At 52.2% G+C, this 16,906-nt stretch overlaps 1 protein-coding gene across 1 annotated transcript in view; it reads left to right on the forward strand.

Moving 5' to 3' along the window:
* The window catches only part of LOC309543733 (T-box transcription factor TBX22-like), a gene marked incomplete at its 3' end in the record, with an annotated part of 60,418 nt that overhangs the window by 23,968 nt on the left and 19,544 nt on the right, over window positions 1-16,906 (forward strand). The window contains exons 2-3 of the mRNA XM_082276179.1: window positions 14,927-15,028; window positions 16,140-16,314. Of these exons, the coding sequence (XP_082132305.1) occupies window positions 14,927-15,028; window positions 16,140-16,314 (277 nt within the window). The remainder of the gene's footprint in view (window positions 1-14,926; window positions 15,029-16,139; window positions 16,315-16,906) is intronic.

Consider the following 16,906-nt stretch of genomic DNA (forward strand, 5'->3'; position numbering starts at 1 on the left):
GATTTCCCTGATGATCCTGCCAATAAGATTCCCCCAGTGATCCCGCCAATAAGATTCCCCCATTGATCCCGCCAATAAGATTCCCCCGGTGATCCTGCCAATAATATTCCCCTGGTGATCCCACCAATAAGATTCCCCCGGTGATCCCGCCAATAAGATTCCCCCGGTGATCCCGCCATTAAGATTCCCCCGGTGATCCCACCAATAAGATTCCCCCGGTGATCCCACCAATAAGATTTTCCTGGTGATCCCGCCAATAAGATTCCCCCATTGATCCCACCAAGTAGATTCCCCAATTGATTCCGGCAATAAGATTCCCCCGTTGATCCCGCCAATAAGATTTCCCTGGTGATCCCGCCAATAATATTCCCCCGGTGATCCCGCCAATAAGATTCCCCCGGTGATCCCGCCAATAAGATTCCCCCAGTGATCCCGCCAATAAGATTCCCCCAGTGATCCCGCCAATAAGATTCCCCGGTGATCCCACCAATAAGAATACCCCGGTGATCCCACCAATAAGATTCCCCCAGTGATCCCGCCAATAAGATTCCCCCAGTGATCCCGCCAATAAGATTCCCCGGTGATCCCACCAATAAGAATCCCCCGGTGATCCCGCCAATAAGATTCCCCGGTGATCCCACCAATAAGAATCCCCCGGTGATCCCACCAATAAGATTTCCCCAGTGATCCCATCAATAAGAATCCCCCGGTGATCCCACCAATAAGATTTCCCCGGTGATCCCGCCAATAAGATTCCCCCAGTGATTCCACCAATAAGATTCCCCCGGTGATCCCGCCAATAAGATTTCCCCGCTGATCCCGCCAATAAGATTCCCCCAGTGATCCCGCCAATAAGATTCCCCCTAGTGATCCCGCCAATAAAATTCCCCCGCTGATCCCGCCAATAAGATTCCCCCGGTGATCCCGCCATTAAGATTCCCCCGGTGATCCCACCAATAAAATTCCCCCGGTGATCCCACCAATAAGATTTCCCTGGTGATCCCGCCAATAAGATTCCCCCATTGATCCCACCAAGTAGATTCCCCCATTGATCCCGCCAATAAGATTCCCCCGTTGATCCCGCCAATAAGATTTCCCTGGTGATCCCGCCAATAATATTCCCCCGGTGATCCCGCCAATAAGATTCCCCCGGTGATCCCGCAAATAAAATTCCCCCGCTGATCCCGCCAATAAGATTCCCCCGGTGATCCCGCCAATAAGATTCCCCCATTGATCCCACCAATAATATTCCCCCGGTGATCCCACCAATAAGATTCCCCCGTTGATCCCGCCAATAAGATTCCCCCGGTGATCCCGCCATTAAGATTCCCCCGGTGATCCCGCCAATAAGATTCCCCCGGTGATCCCACCAATAGGATTCCCCCGGTGATCCCACCAATAAGATTTCCCTGGTGATCCCGCCAATAAGATTCCCCCATTGATCCCCCCAAGTAGATTCCCCCATTGATCCCGCCAATAAGATTCCCCCGTTAAACCCGCCAATAAGATTTCCCTGGTGATCCCGCCAATAATATTCCCCTGGTGATCCCGCCAATAAGATTCCCCCGGTGATCCCACCAATAAGATTTCCCCCGGTGATCCCGCCAATAAGATTTCCCCGGTGATCCCGCCAATAAGATTCCCCTGGTGATCCCGCCAATAAGATTCCCCCATTGATCCCGCCAATAAGATTCCCCCGGTGATCCCGCCAATAAGATTTCCCTGATGATCCTGCCAATAAGATTCCCCCAGTGATCCCGCCGATAAGATTCCCCCCAGTGATCCCGCCAATAAAATTCCCCCGCTGATCCCGCCAATAAGATTCCCCCGGTGATCCCGCCAATAAGATTCCCCCATTGATCCCGCCAATAAGATTCCCCCGGTGATCCTGCCAATAATATTCCCCTGGTGATCCCACCAATAAGATTCCCCCGGTGATCCCGCCAATAAGATTCCCCCGGTGATCCCGCCATTAAGATTCCCCCGGTGATCCCACCAATAAGATTCCCCCGGTGATCCCACCAATAAGATTTTCCTGGTGATCCCGCCAATAAGATTCCCCCATTGATCCCACCAAGTAGATTCCCCAATTGATTCCGCCAATAAGATTCCCCCGTTGATCCCGCCAATAAGATTTCCCTGGTGATCCCGCCAATAATATTCCCCCGGTGATCCCGCCAATAAGATTCCCCCGGTGATCCCGCCAATAAGATTCCCCCAGTGATCCCGCCAATAAGATTCCCCCAGTGATCCCGCCAATAAGATTCCCCGGTGATCCCACCAATAAGAATCCCCCGGTGATCCCACCAATAAGATTCCCCCAGTGATCCCGCCAATAAGATTCCCCCAGTGATCCCGCCAATAAGATTCCCCGGTGATCCCACCAATAAGAATCCCCCGGTGATCCCGCCAATAAGATTCCCCGGTGATCCCACCAATAAGAATCCCCCGGTGATCCCACCAATAAGATTTCCCCAGTGATCCCATCAATAAGAATCCCCCGGTGATCCCACCAATAAGATTTCCCCGGTGATCCCGCCAATAAGATTCCCCCAGTGATTCCACCAATAAGATTCCCCCGGTGATCCCGCCAATAAGATTTCCCCGGTGATCCCGCCAATAAGATTCCCCCGGTGATTCCGCCAATAAGATTTCCCTGATGATCCTGCCAATAAGATTCCCCCAGTGATCCCGCCAATCCCCCCAGTGATCCCGCCAATAAAATTCCCCCGCTGATCCCGCCAATAAGATTCCCCCGGTGATCCCACCAATAAGATTTCCCCCGGTGATCCCGCCATTAAGATTCCCCCGGTGATCCCACCAATAAAATTCCCCCGGTGATCCCACCAATAAGATTTCCCTGGTGATCCCGCCAATAAGATTCCCCCATTGATCCCACCAAGTAGATTCCCCCATTGATCCCGCCAATAAGATTTCCCTGGTGATCCCGCCAATAATATTCCCCCGGTGATCCCGCCAATAAGATTCCCCCGGTGATCCCGCCAATAAGATTCCCCCGGTGATCCCGCCAATAAGATTCCCCGGTGATCCCACCAATAAGAATCCCCCGGTGATCCCACCAATAAGATTCCCCCAGTGATCCCGCCAATAAGATTCCCCCAGTGATCCCGCCAATAAGATTCCCCCATTGATCTTGCCAATAAGATTCCCCCGGTGATCCCGCCAATAAGATTTCCCTGGTGATCCCGCCAATAAGAATCCCCCGGTGATCCTGCCAATAATATTCCCCCGGTGATCCCACCAATAAGATTCCCCCGGTGATCCCGCCAATAAGATTCCCCCGGTGATCCCGCCATTAAGATTCCCCCGGTGATCCCACCAATAAGATTCCCCCGGTGATCCCACCAATAAGATTTCCCTGGTGATCCCGCCAATAAGATTCCCCCATTGATCCCACCAAGTAGATTCCCCCATTGATCCCGCCAATAAGATTCCCCCGTTGATCCCGCCAATAAGATTCCCCCGGTGATCCCACCAATAAGATTTCCCCCGGTGATCCCGCCAATAAGATTTCCCCAGTGATCCCGCCAATAAGATTCCCCCGGTGATCCCGCCAATAAGATTTCCCCCGGTGATCCCGCCAATAAGATTTCCCCAGTGATCCCGCCAATAAGATTCCCCCATTGATCCCGCCAATAAGATTCCCCCGGTGATCCCGCCAATAAGATTTCCCTGATGATCCTGCCAATAAGATTCCCCCAGTGATCCCGCCAATAAGATTCCCCCCAGTGATCCCGCCAATAAAATTCCCCCGCTGATCCCGCCAATAAGATTCCCCCGGTGATCCCGCCAATAAGATTCCCCCATTGATCCCGCCAATAAGATTCCCCCATTGATCTGGCCAATAAGATTCCCCCGGTGATCCCGCCAATAAGATTTCCCTGGTGATCCTGCCAATAATATTCCCCCGGTGATCCCACCAATAAGATTCCCCCGGTGATCCCGCCAATAAGATTCCCCCGGTGATCCCGCCAATAAGATTTCCCTGGTGATCCTGCCAATAATATTCCCCCGGTGATCCCACCAATAAGATTCCCCCGGTGATCCCGCCAATAAGATTCCCCCGGTGATCCCGCCAATAAGATTCCCCCGGTGATCCCACCAATAAGATTTCCCTGGTGATCCATCCAATAAGATTCCCCCGTTGATCCCGCCAATAAGATTTCCCTGGTGATCCCGCCAATAATATTCCCCCGGTGATCCCGCCAATAAGATTCCCCCGGTGACCCACCAATAAGATTCCCCGGTGATCCCGCCATTAAGATTCATGGTGCAACGCTCTGCGATATATAAATCCTCTATAATAATAATAATAATAATCTATAAATCCTGTGTGATAATATCCAATGGTTGCGCACAGATCAGAGATAATAAATGGTGCAGAGCAGAGCGGCACTACATAGAATGCAGAGCAAAGTGCGGCACAGGACAGGTCCTGGAAGCGGAACGCACAGGGGAAGATTTTGATGAAACTCGTCTTCCTCCACGACCAAATAAAACCTTCGCTGTGCGTTCCGCTTCCAACCCCCGCAGTGCTGCACTCTCTTTTGGATTAATGATAATAATAATATATAAATCCTATATAATAGTGACAATGATATATTAGAGATCGACTGATTATCAGCAACACCGATATATTTGGGGCCGATATGCACTTTCCTCGATGTATCAGAATGGCCCTTTTGATTACCGATATTGCTGTGATGTCATTGCGTATGTTGCGCCACGCACCTCCGCGCACTGGGCAGCTCTTAGGCCGCCTCCCTCAGCCTCCTTACAGTGTGTTTTACCCGCCGCTGCCACACTGGAGTTTGCATGCTGCACAGGCGGTCGGCCGGGACAGAGAGTTCTGTATCTGTTCTGTAACACAGCTGCTGCGGCCACCCAATCACAGCCACCCACTGTGTACCAACCAGCCACAGGCCCTGGACCTGTATGTGCCAGCCACCACACAGGGTACCAGCCAGCCACAAAAGGGTGCCAGACAGCCAGGTTGCCACCCACCCACCCAGTGCCAGGCAGCCACCAAAGGGTGCCAGCCAGCCGCCCACAGGGTGCCAGCCAGCCACCCACCACAGGGTGCCAGCCAGCCACCCACCACAGGGTGCCAGCCAGCCACCCACCACAGGGTGCCAGCCAGCCATCTACCACAGGGTGCCAGCCAGCCACCCACCACAGGGTGCCAGCCACCTACCACAGGGTGCCAGCCAGCCACCCACCACAGGGTGCCAGCCAGCCAGCCACCCACCACAGGGTGCAAGCCAGCCATCTACCACAGGGTGCAAGCCAGCCATCTACCACAGGGTGCAAGCCAGCTATCTACCACAGGGTGCCAGCCAGCCACCCACCACAGGGTGCCAGCCAGCCACCCACCACAGGGTGCCAGCCAGCCAGCCACCCACCACAGGGTGCAAGCCAGCCAGCCACCACAGGGTGCCAGCCAGCCACCCACCACAGGGTGCCAGCCAGCCAGCCACCCACCACAGGGTGCAAGCCAGCCATCTACCACAGGGTGCCAGCCAGCCAGCCACCCACCACAGGGTGCAAGCCAGCCATCTACCACAGGGTGCAAGCCAGCCATCTACCACAGGGTGCCAGCCACCCACCACAGGGTGCCAGCCAGCCACCCACCCACCACAGGGTGCCAGCCAGCCATCTACCACAGGGTGCCAGCCAGCCAGCCACCACAGGGTGCAAGCCAGCCATCTACCACAGGGTGCAAGCCAGCCATCTACCACAGGGTGCCAGCCACCCACCACAGGGTGCCAGCCAGCCACCTACCACAGGGTGCAAGCCAGCTATCTACCACAGGGTGCCAGCCACCCACCACAGGGTGCCAGCCAGCCACCCACCACAGGGTGCCAGCCAGCCACCCACCACAGGGTGCCAGCCAGCCAGCCACCCACCACAGGGTGCCAGCCAGCCACCCACCACAGGGTGCCAGCCAGCCACCCACCACAGGGTGCCAGCCAGCCAGCCACCCACCACAGGGTGCAAGCCAGCCATCTACCACAGGGTGCAAGCCAGCCATCTACCACAGGGTGCCAGCCACCCACCACAGGGTGCCAGCCAGCCACCCACCACAGGGTGCCAGCCAGCCATCTACCACAGGGTGCCAGCCAGCCAGCCACCACAGAGTGCAAGCCAGCCATCTACCACAGGGTGCAAGCCAGCCATCTACCACAGGGTGCCAGCCACCCACCACAGGGTGCCAGCCAGCCACCTACCACAGGGTGCAAGCCAGCTATCTACCACAGGGTGCCAGCCACCCACCACAGGGTGCCAGCCAGCCACCCACCACAGGGTGCCAGCCACCCACCACAGGGTGCCAGCCAGCCACCCACCACAGGGTGCCAGCCAGCCACCCACCACAGGGTGCCAGCCAGCCAGCCACCCACCACAGGGTGCAAGCCAGCCAGCCACCCACCACAGGGTGCAAGCCAGCCATCTACCACAGGGTGCCAGCCAGCCAGCCACCCACCACAGGGTGCAAGCCAGCCATCTACCACAGGGTGCAAGCCAGCCATCTACCACAGGGTGCCAGCCACCCACCACAGGGTGCCAGCCAGCCACCCACCACAGGGTGCCAGCCAGCCATCTACCACAGGGTGCCAGCCAGCCAGCCAGCCACCACAGGGTGCAAGCCAGCCATCTACCACAGGGTGCAAGCCAGCCATCTACCACAGGGTGCAAGCCAGCCATCTACCACAGGGTGCCAGCCACCCACCACAGGGTGCCAGCCAGCCACCCACCACAGGGTGCCAGCCAGCCAGCCACCCACCACAGGGTGCAAGCCAGCCATCTACCACAGGGTGCCAGCCAGCCAGCCACCCACCACAGGGTGCAAGCCAGCCATCTACCACAGGGTGCAAGCCAGCCATCTACCACAGGGTGCCAGCCACCCACCACAGGGTGCCAGCCAGCCACCCACCACAGGGTGCCAGCCAGCCATCTACCACAGGGTGCCAGCCAGCCAGCCACCACAGGGTGCAAGCCAGCCATCTACCACAGGGTGCAAGCCAGCCATCTACCACAGGGTGCCAGCCACCCACCACAGGGTGCCAGCCAGCCACCTACCACAGGGTGCAAGCCAGCTATCTACCACAGGGTGCCAGCCACCCACCACAGGGTGCCAGCCAGCCACCCACCACAGGGTGCCAGCCACCCACCACAGGGTGCCAGCCAGCCACCCACCACAGGGTGCCAGCCAGCCACCCACCACAGGGTGCAAGCCAGCTATCTACCACAGGGTGCCAGCCAGCCACCCACCACAGGGTGCCAGCCACCCACCACAGGGTGCCAGCCAGCCACCCACCACAGGGTGCCAGCCAGCCACCCACCACAGGGTGCCAGCCAGCCAGCCACCCACCACAGGGTGCAAGCCAGCCATCTACCACAGGGTGCAAGCCAGCTATCTACCACAGGGTGCCAGCCAGCCATTTTGGTTAAGCCTATATTAGTGTCTGACTCTTTCTTGTTTCAGTGGAGATGGATGGAGAGTTGTTATAAAGAATAAAGTGCGGTCTGGGAGTTTTTCTCTTCTCCATCGCCAGGAAAATCAGCAGCAGTGTGCAAACAATGTAATCAATAACTGCAACAACCAAAAATATGTCTAATCTTTGGGCCAATCTAAAGCCCGGTACACACACAACGAATTTCCGCCGACCGGTCGTCCATCTTTTGTCCAGAGTGGTGTCTGTTGGTTGGAATGTGCCTAGACTGCACACAAATTTTCTCGCCCAACAAAATTCTACTTCAGAAGTGATGTCATGTGATAGGAGTGATGTCATGTGATAGGAGTGATGTCATGTGATAGGAGTGATGTCATGTGATAGGAGTGATGTCATGTGATAGAAGTGATGTCATGTGATAGGAGTGATGTCATGTGATAGGAGTGATGTCATGTGATAGAAGTGTTGTCATGTGATAGAAGTGATGTCATGTGATAGGAGTGATGTCATGTGATAGGAGTGATGTCATGTGATAGAAGTGTTGTCATGTGATAGGAGTGATGTCATGTGATAGGAGTGATGTCATGTGATAGAAGTGATGTCATGTGATAGAAGTGATGTCATGTGATAGGAGTGATGTCATGTGATAGAAGTGTTGTCATGTGATAGAAGTGATGTCATGTGACAGGAGTGATGTCATGTGATAGAAGTGATGTCATGTGATAGAAGTGATGTCATGTGATAGGAGTGATGTCATGTGATAGAAGTGTTGTCATGTGATAGAAGTGATGTCATGTGATAGGAGTGATGTCATGTGATGGGAGTGATGTCATGTGATAGAAGTGATGTCATGTGACAGAAGTGATGTCATGTGATAGGAGTGATGTCATGTGATAGGAGTGATGTCATGTGATAGAAGTGTTGTCATGTGATAGAAGTGATGTCATGTGATAGAAGTGATGTCATGTGATAGGAGTGATGTCATGTGATAGGAGTGATGTCATGTGATAGAAGTGTTGTCATGTGATAGGAGTGATGTCATGTGATAGAAGTGATGTCATGTGATAGAAGTGATGTCATGTGATAGGAGTGATGTCATGTGATAGAAGTGATGTCATGTGATAGGAGTGATGTCATGTGATAGGAGTGATGTCATGTGATAGAAGTGTTGTCATGTGATAGGAGTGATGTCATGTGATAGAAGTGATGTCATGTGATAGAAGTGATGTCATGTGATAGGAGTGATGTCATGTGATAGAAGTGATGTCATAAGATAGGAGTGATGTCATGTGATAGAAGTGATGTCATGTGATAGGAGTGATGTCATGTGATAGGAGTGATGTCATGTGATAGGAGTGATGTCATGTGATAGGAGTGATGTCATGTGATAGAAGTGATGTCATGTGATAGAAGTGTTGTCATGTGATAGGAGTGATGTCATGTGATAGAAGTGATGTCATGTGATAGGAGTGATGTCATGTGATAGAAGTGATGTCATGTGATAGAAGTGATGTCATGTGATAGAAGTGATGTCATGTGATAGGAGTGATGTCATGTGATAGAAGTGATGTCATGTGATAGAAGTGATGTCATGTGATAGGAGTGATGTCATGTGATAGAAGTGTTGTCATGTGATAGAAGTGATGTCATGTGATAGGAGTGATGTCATGTGATAGGAGTGATGTCATGTGATAGAAGTGATGTCATGTGATAGGAGTGATGTCATGTGATGGGAGTGATGTCATGTGATAGGAGTGATGTCATGTGATAGGAGTGATGTCATGTGATAGGAGTGATGTCATGTGATAGAAGTGATGTCATGTGATAGGAGTGATGTCATGTGATAGAAGTGATGTCATGTGATAGGAGTGATGTCATGTGATAGGAGTGATGTCATGTGATAGAAGTGATGTCATGTGATAGAAGTGATGTCATGTGATAGGAGTGATGTCATGTGATAGAAGTGTTGTCATGTGATAGAAGTGATGTCATGTGACAGGAGTGATGTCATGTGATAGAAGTGATGTCATGTGATAGAAGTGATGTCATGTGATAGAAGTGATGTCATGTGATAGGAGTGATGTCATGTGATAGAAGTGATGTCATGTGATAGAAGTGATGTCATGTGATAGAAGTGATGTCATGTGATAGAAGTGATGTCATGTGATAGAAGTGATGTCATGTGACAGAAGTGATGTCATGTGATAGGAGTGATGTCATGTGATAGGAGTGATGTCATGTGATAGAAGTGTTGTCATGTGATAGGAGTGATGTCATGTGATAGAAGTGATGTCATGTGATAGGAGTGATGTCATGTGATAGAAGTGATGTCATGTGATAGGAGTGATGTCATGTGATAGAAGTGATGTCATGTGATAGGAGTGATGTCATGTGATAGAAGTGATGTCATGTGATAGAAGTGATGTCATGTGATGGGAGTGATGTCATGTGATGGGAGTGATGTCATGTGATAGGAGTGATGTCATGTTATAGAAGTGATGTCATGTGATAGGAGTGATGTCATGTGATAGGAGTGATGTCATGTGATAGGAGTGATGTCATGTGATAGAAGTGATGTCATGTGATAGAAGTGATGTCATGTGATAGAAGTGATGTCATGTGATAGAAGTGATGTCATGTGATAGAAGTGATGTCATGTGATAGGAGTGATGTCATGTGATAGAAGTGATGTCATGTGATAGGAGTGATGTCATGTGATAGAAGTGATGTCATGTGATAGAAGTGATGTCATGTGATAAGAGTGATGTCATGTGTTGGATTGCTTTCTTTGTGTTCTTTCTTCTCTGAGCATGCCCAGACTTGCTCATCAGATTTTTCCCTGTCGAAATCTGTACCGACTGCACGAAAATCAGCTGTGTTTTGACGGAGGACAAAAATTTTATAGCATGCACACCAGAATTTTTTCAGCCGAAAAGTCGGAGTCGGTTGTCGGAAGCATCATACTAAAGCCCCGTACACACACGTCGAAAATCGGCTGGCAATTTTCGGCCAACGTCCGATCTGCCGATTTTCGGCTTGTTAGTATGATGCTTCCGACAACCAATTCCGACTTTTCGGCCGAAAAAAATCTGGTGTGCAGACTATAAAATTTTTGTTGGCCGTCAACACAACGGCCGATTTTCGTGCAGTCAGTACAGATTTCGACAGGGAAAAATCTGATGAGCAAGACTGGGCATGCTCAGAGAAGAAGAACACAAAAAAAGCAACCAACACATGACATCACTCCTATCACATGACATCACTCCTATCACATGACATCACTCCTATCACATGACATCACTTCTATCACATGACATCACTCCTATCACATGACATCACTCCTATCACATGACAACACTTCTATCACATGACATCACTCCTATCACATGACATCACTCCTATCACATGACATCACTTCTATCACATGACATCACTTCTATCACATGACATCACTCCTATCACATGACATCACTCCTATCACATGACATCACTTCTATCACATGACATCACTTCTATCACATGACATCACTTCTGAAGTAGAATTTTGTTGGGTGAGAAAATTGGTGTGCAGTCTAGGCACATTCCAACCAACAAAACACCACTCTGGACAAAAGATGGACGACCGGTCGGCTGATAATCGTTGCGTGTGTACCGGGCTTAACCATCCGAAAATCGGCGGATCGGTCGTTGGACTAAAATTCCCGGCCGAATTTTGATGCGTGTGTACGAGGCATTAGAGTTCATCATGTTGCATTGTATAATGCAGCACAGAAAACACAATGAATCACAAGGTGAATGATCCCTATCCCAGGCAACAATAACAGATATGTTTCAGAAAAAAACAGGTGGCTAAAATCTGATGGAAGATCCCAACTACTGGACAGAGTAATCAGAGATGATTGTCACTGATAACTGCTATTTACAATGGTGTCTGACTCAGGATTTCAGTGGTTGATGTCCATACTTGAGCCAAGCTACACACTGAAGAGTGAGAAGTATTATCAAACTGAAAAGATTCACCAAAAGGTCATTGACAAAGTAAAGGCTATGCTGCAACCAGAGAATGCTGGCAACTCACTCTCATTCACGACTGACTGCTGGTCAGGACAAACAGAGTCACTAATGAGTCTTACATGTCACTTCATTGACAGCGGATGGACAAGAAGGCATTTGGTGTTGAATACAAAAGTGATGCAAGGATCCCACACTGGGGAGTACATTAGAGAAAGGTTTCTAGGCATGCTAGAAGAATGGGGAATCACCAAAGACCGAGTGATGCTTGTGCTTCGAGACAGCGGAGCGAACATGGTGAAAGGTATGAGACTTGCTGAAGTTGCATGGCACACACCCTCCAACTGGTGGTAAATGATGGTCTGTCACACCAGAAAGCTTTGCTGGACATTATTAGCATGCTGAAGAAGTGCGCAGGCCATTTCTTGCCAAGCAGTGACTGAGGTGCATTCAGGAAGACCTTGGCCTACCCAAAAACGACCTGATAGCGGCTGTCCAACACGATGGAACTCAGCTCTACACATGTTACAGAGGATGCTGGAGGAGAAGGGAGCTCTCACCATATATTCTGGTGAATATGGACTTGGAGGACATTCTTGTCCTACTGCAGATCAGTGGGACATTGTAGCCAACATGACGCTCCTACCCATTGAGGAAGGAACACTGGAGGGGAGTCATTACCACTCATCTGTGTCCTCTGTCCTCCCATGTGTGAGTGCTGAAGATGATTCTTCAACAGAATGAAGGACCCAACACACGAGGCATCAAAGCATGTAGGCAGGGAGGGACAGCCTCACCAAAAGGTTTGAGAAGCATGAGGAGAATAAAACTGTTGTGCTTGCATGGATCCTCGATACAAGAACCATCCTGAGCAAACCGCACACATCGATCGATTTTCATAGTCTGAATGAAAAAGGGCACAAGTCCATCCAGTTCAACCAATAAAAGGGGGGGGTGGACTTACACTTCCATACCCACACTCCCCGCACCCCCCATTCCCCCCCTCCATACCCGCACTCCCCCCACCCCCACACCCCCGCACCCCCCCATACCTGCACTCCCCCCACCCCCCCCCCCAATACCCACCCCCCCCATTCCCCCCCTCCATACCCGCACTTCCCACACCCCCGCACCCCCCACACCCGCACCCGCAATACCTGCACTCCCCCCACCCCCCATTCCCCCCCTCCATACCCGCACTCACCCCACCCCAACACCCATACCCGCACCCCCCATACCCACAATCCCCATACCCGCAATCCCCATACCCGCACCCTCCGTACCTGCACTCCCCATACCCGCACTCCCCATACCCACACCCTCCGTATCCGCACTCCCCATACCCACACCCCCCCATACCCGCACTCCCCATACCCGCACCCTCCGTACCTGCACTCCCCATACCCACACCCTCCGTATCCGCACTCCCCATACCCGCACCCCCCATACCCGCACTCCCCATACCCGCACCCCCATACCTGCACTCCCCATACCCGCACCCCCATACCCGTACCCTCCATACCCGCATCCCCCCCATACCTGCACCCCCCATATCAGCACCCCCATACCCACACCCTCCATACCTGCACTCCCCATACCCGCACCCCCCCATACCCCCACCCGCAATACCTGCACGACCCCCACCCCCCATTCCCCCCCTCCATACCCGCACTCACCCCACACCCATACCCGCACCCTCCATACCCGCAGCCCCCATACCCGCACTCCCCCCACACCCCATACCCGCACCACCCATACCCGAACTCCCCATACCCGCACCCCCATACCCGCACTCCCCATACCCGTACCCCCCCATACCCATACCCCCATACCCGCACCCCCCATACCCGCACCCCCCCCATACCCGCTCTCCCCATACCCGCACCCTCCATACCCGCACTCCCCATACCCGCACCCTCCGTACCTGCACTCCCCATACCCGCACCCTCCGTACCTGCACTCCCCATACCCGCACCCTCCGTACCCGCACTCCCCATACCCGCACTCCCCATACCCGCACCCTCCATAGAATAACGATGCGTCAGGCATTTTAAAAATGTGTGTCTGTCATTGTGAATGTAAACCAACTCCGTTTATATGTAGATGTGTAGTAAAGCAGTATATATGTAGTAGAGCAGTATATATGTAGTATATATGTAGTATATATGTAGTATAGCAGTATATATTTTGTAGAGCAGTATATATGTAGTATATATAAAGTAGAGCAGTATATATGGAGCAGAGCAATATATATTTAGTATATATGTAGTAGAGCAGTATATCTGTAGTATATATGTAGTATAGCAGTATATATGTTGTAGAGCAGTATATAAGTAGTATATATGTTATAGAGCAGTATATAAGTAGTATATATGTAGTAGAGCAGTATATATGTAGTATATATGTAGCAGAGCAGTATAGTATATGTAGTATATATGTAGTAGAGCAGTATATATGAGGTATATATGTAGTAGAGCAGTATATGTGTAGTATATATGTAAGGATCCCCCCACCATTGTATGTCAGGATCCCCCCCCCCCACCATTGTATGTCAGGATCCCCCCCACCATTGTATGTCAGGATCCCCCCCACCATTGTATGTCAGGATCCCCCCCCCCCACCATTGTATGTCAGGATCCCCCCCACCATTGTATGTCAGGATCCCCCCCACCATTGTATGTCAGGATCCCCCCCCCCCACCATTGTATGTCAGGATCCCCCCACCATTGTATGTCAGGATCCCCCCCCCCCACCATTGTATGTCAGGATCCCCCCCCACCATTGTATGTCAGGATCCCCCCCCCCCACCATTGTATGTCAGGATCCCCCCCCCCACCATTGTATGTCAGGATCCCCCCCCCCCACCATTGTATGTCAGGATCCCCCCCCCCCCACCATTGTATGTCAGGATCCCCCCCCCCACCATTGTATGTCGGGATTCCCCCCCCCCCCACCATTGTATGTCAGGATCCCCCACCATTGTATGTCAGGATCCCCCCCCCCCACCATTGTATGTCAGGATCCCCCCCCCCACCATTGTATGTCAGGATCCCCCCCCCCACCATTGTATGTCAGGATTCCCCCCCCCACCATTGTATGTCAGGATCCCCCCCCCCCACCATTGTATGTCAGGATCCCCCCCCCCACCATTGTATGTCAGGATTCCCCCCCCCACCATTGTATGTCAGGATCCCCCCCCCCCACCATTGTATGTCAGGATCCCCCCCCCCACCATTGTATGTCAGGATCCCCCCCCCCACCATTGTATGTCAGGATTCCCCCCCCCACCATTGTATGTCAGGATTCCCCCCCCCCCCACCATTGTATGTCAGGATTCCCCCCCCCCCACCATTGTATGTCAGGATTCCCCCCCCCCCCCCAACCATTGTATGTCAGGATCCCATGTTGTGTCTCGGGTAATAATGGGTTTCTCGGTGTTGTAGGCGGATGTTCCCATCGGTGAGGGTGAAGGTGAAAGGATTGGATCCGGCCAACCAGTATTATATCGCCATGGACATCATCCCGGTGGACTCCAAGAGATACAGGTCTGACCTCTGACCTCCATCATTTCATTACTAGGGGAACACAGTGACCCCCCCTTCCCCATTCCAGCCCCCTCACCCAATCCCCCCCACCCCAACATCCTTACCCCCCCAACCCCCCCCCTCGCAGTCTGACCTCTGACCTCCATCATTTCATTACTAGGAGCACGCAGTGACCCTCCCTTTCTCATTCCAGCCCCCCACCCAATCCCCCCCCAAGATCCTCACCCATCCAACCCCCCCCCCTTTGCAGTCTGACCTCCATCATTTCATTACCAGGAGAACACAGTGACCCCCCTTCTCCATTCCAGCCCCCTAATAACCTCAACCACCCAACCCCCCCCTCGCAGTCTGACCTCTGACCTCCATCATTTCATTGACAGGAGAACACAGTGACCCCCCTTCCCCAATCCCCCCCCAACATCCTCACCCAGCCTACCCCCCCCCCAAGTCTGACCTCTGACCTCCATCATTTCATTACCAGGAGAACACAGTGACCCCCCCTTCTCCATTCCAGCCCCCCTAATAACCTCAACCACCCAACCCCCCCCCCCCTCGCAGTCTGACCTCCATCATTTCATTGACAGGAGAACACAGTGACCCCCCTTCCCCAATCCCCCCCCAACATCCTCACCCAGCCTATCCCCCCCCCCAAGTCTGACCTCCATCATTTCATTACCAGAAGCACTTAATAAAGGCAGGCTGAGCCCCTTCCCCCCCCATCTCCACTATATAGGTGGGCTGACTCCCTGTCACCCCCCCCTTCCCCATATAGGCAGGGTAGGCCCCTGTAGCCCCCTATGATGAGCCATTATCACCCTTGCCACTGAGCCCATTCCCCCCCCCCTTATATAGGCAGGCTGTACCCCTGTAAACCCCTCCTGCCATATAAGCAGCCTGAGCCTTTGCCCCCCCCCCCCATATTGAGCCCCCCCTCCCCTGTGTAGGCAGAATGAGCTCCTGTAGCAGCCCTCCCCTGTGTAGGCAGGATGAGCCCTTGAAGCCCCCCTCCCCCATGTAGGCAGGTTTTACCCCTCGCGCCCCTCCCCCTATATAGGTAGGATGACCCCCCCCCCATGGGGTATTAATGTGAGTATTTGTATGATCTCTCCAGGTACGTCTATCACAGCTCGCAGTGGATGGTCGCCGGGAACACGGACCACTCATGTATCACCCCCCGACTCTACATCCACCCCGACTCCCCCTGCTCCGGGGAGACCTGGATGAGGCAAATCATCAGCTTCGACCGCGTCAAACTCACCAACAACGAGATGGACGACAAAGGGCATGTAGGTGTGCGCCATTCCCAGCCAGGGGGGTCATCACCCCAATATAAACCCTCTAATCCCCCAAATCATTGGAGGTCTCCATTCATCTACCAGGCTGCTGAGGTCTTCCTAAAAATGCTCATTTCCTGGCTGCCTCTGACTTCACCTGACACACCAGACAAGCAAACTCCTGGTCTGTATACCGGTCAGCGGCTGAAGCCAGAGGATCAGCATGGCGGCCACATATCCGCAGAACAAATCCCCATCCATTGGAAGTAGAGGCCCCCTTTAGGCTGCACCTCACACCTGAGCGTCGTGTTTGTGAGCGTTTTTTCAGGCGTTTGATTGGACGTTTCCAAGAGTTTTTGTAAAATGTTTTTAAAGCGTTTTTGACTTTTGGTGTTTTTTTTTTATTGGCCAATAGAAAAAAAATATCATCTGATTTATCATTTGTTGCTGTAATTTTCAGCATTTTCATTCGCTTTACTTATGAAATTATTATTTATTATCATTTATTTATTTATTTATTACTTATTTATTTATTTTGCTAGGTTAGGGGTTGGCTCCATTCACAGCTGGGCATTTTTGAGTGTTTTTCAGCTCCAAAAACGCT

This window comes from Pelophylax lessonae (assembly GCF_965119305.1).
Source record: "Pelophylax lessonae genome assembly, contig: HAP1_SCAFFOLD_335, whole genome shotgun sequence".
Classification (NCBI taxonomy): Eukaryota; Metazoa; Chordata; class Amphibia; order Anura; family Ranidae; genus Pelophylax; species Pelophylax lessonae.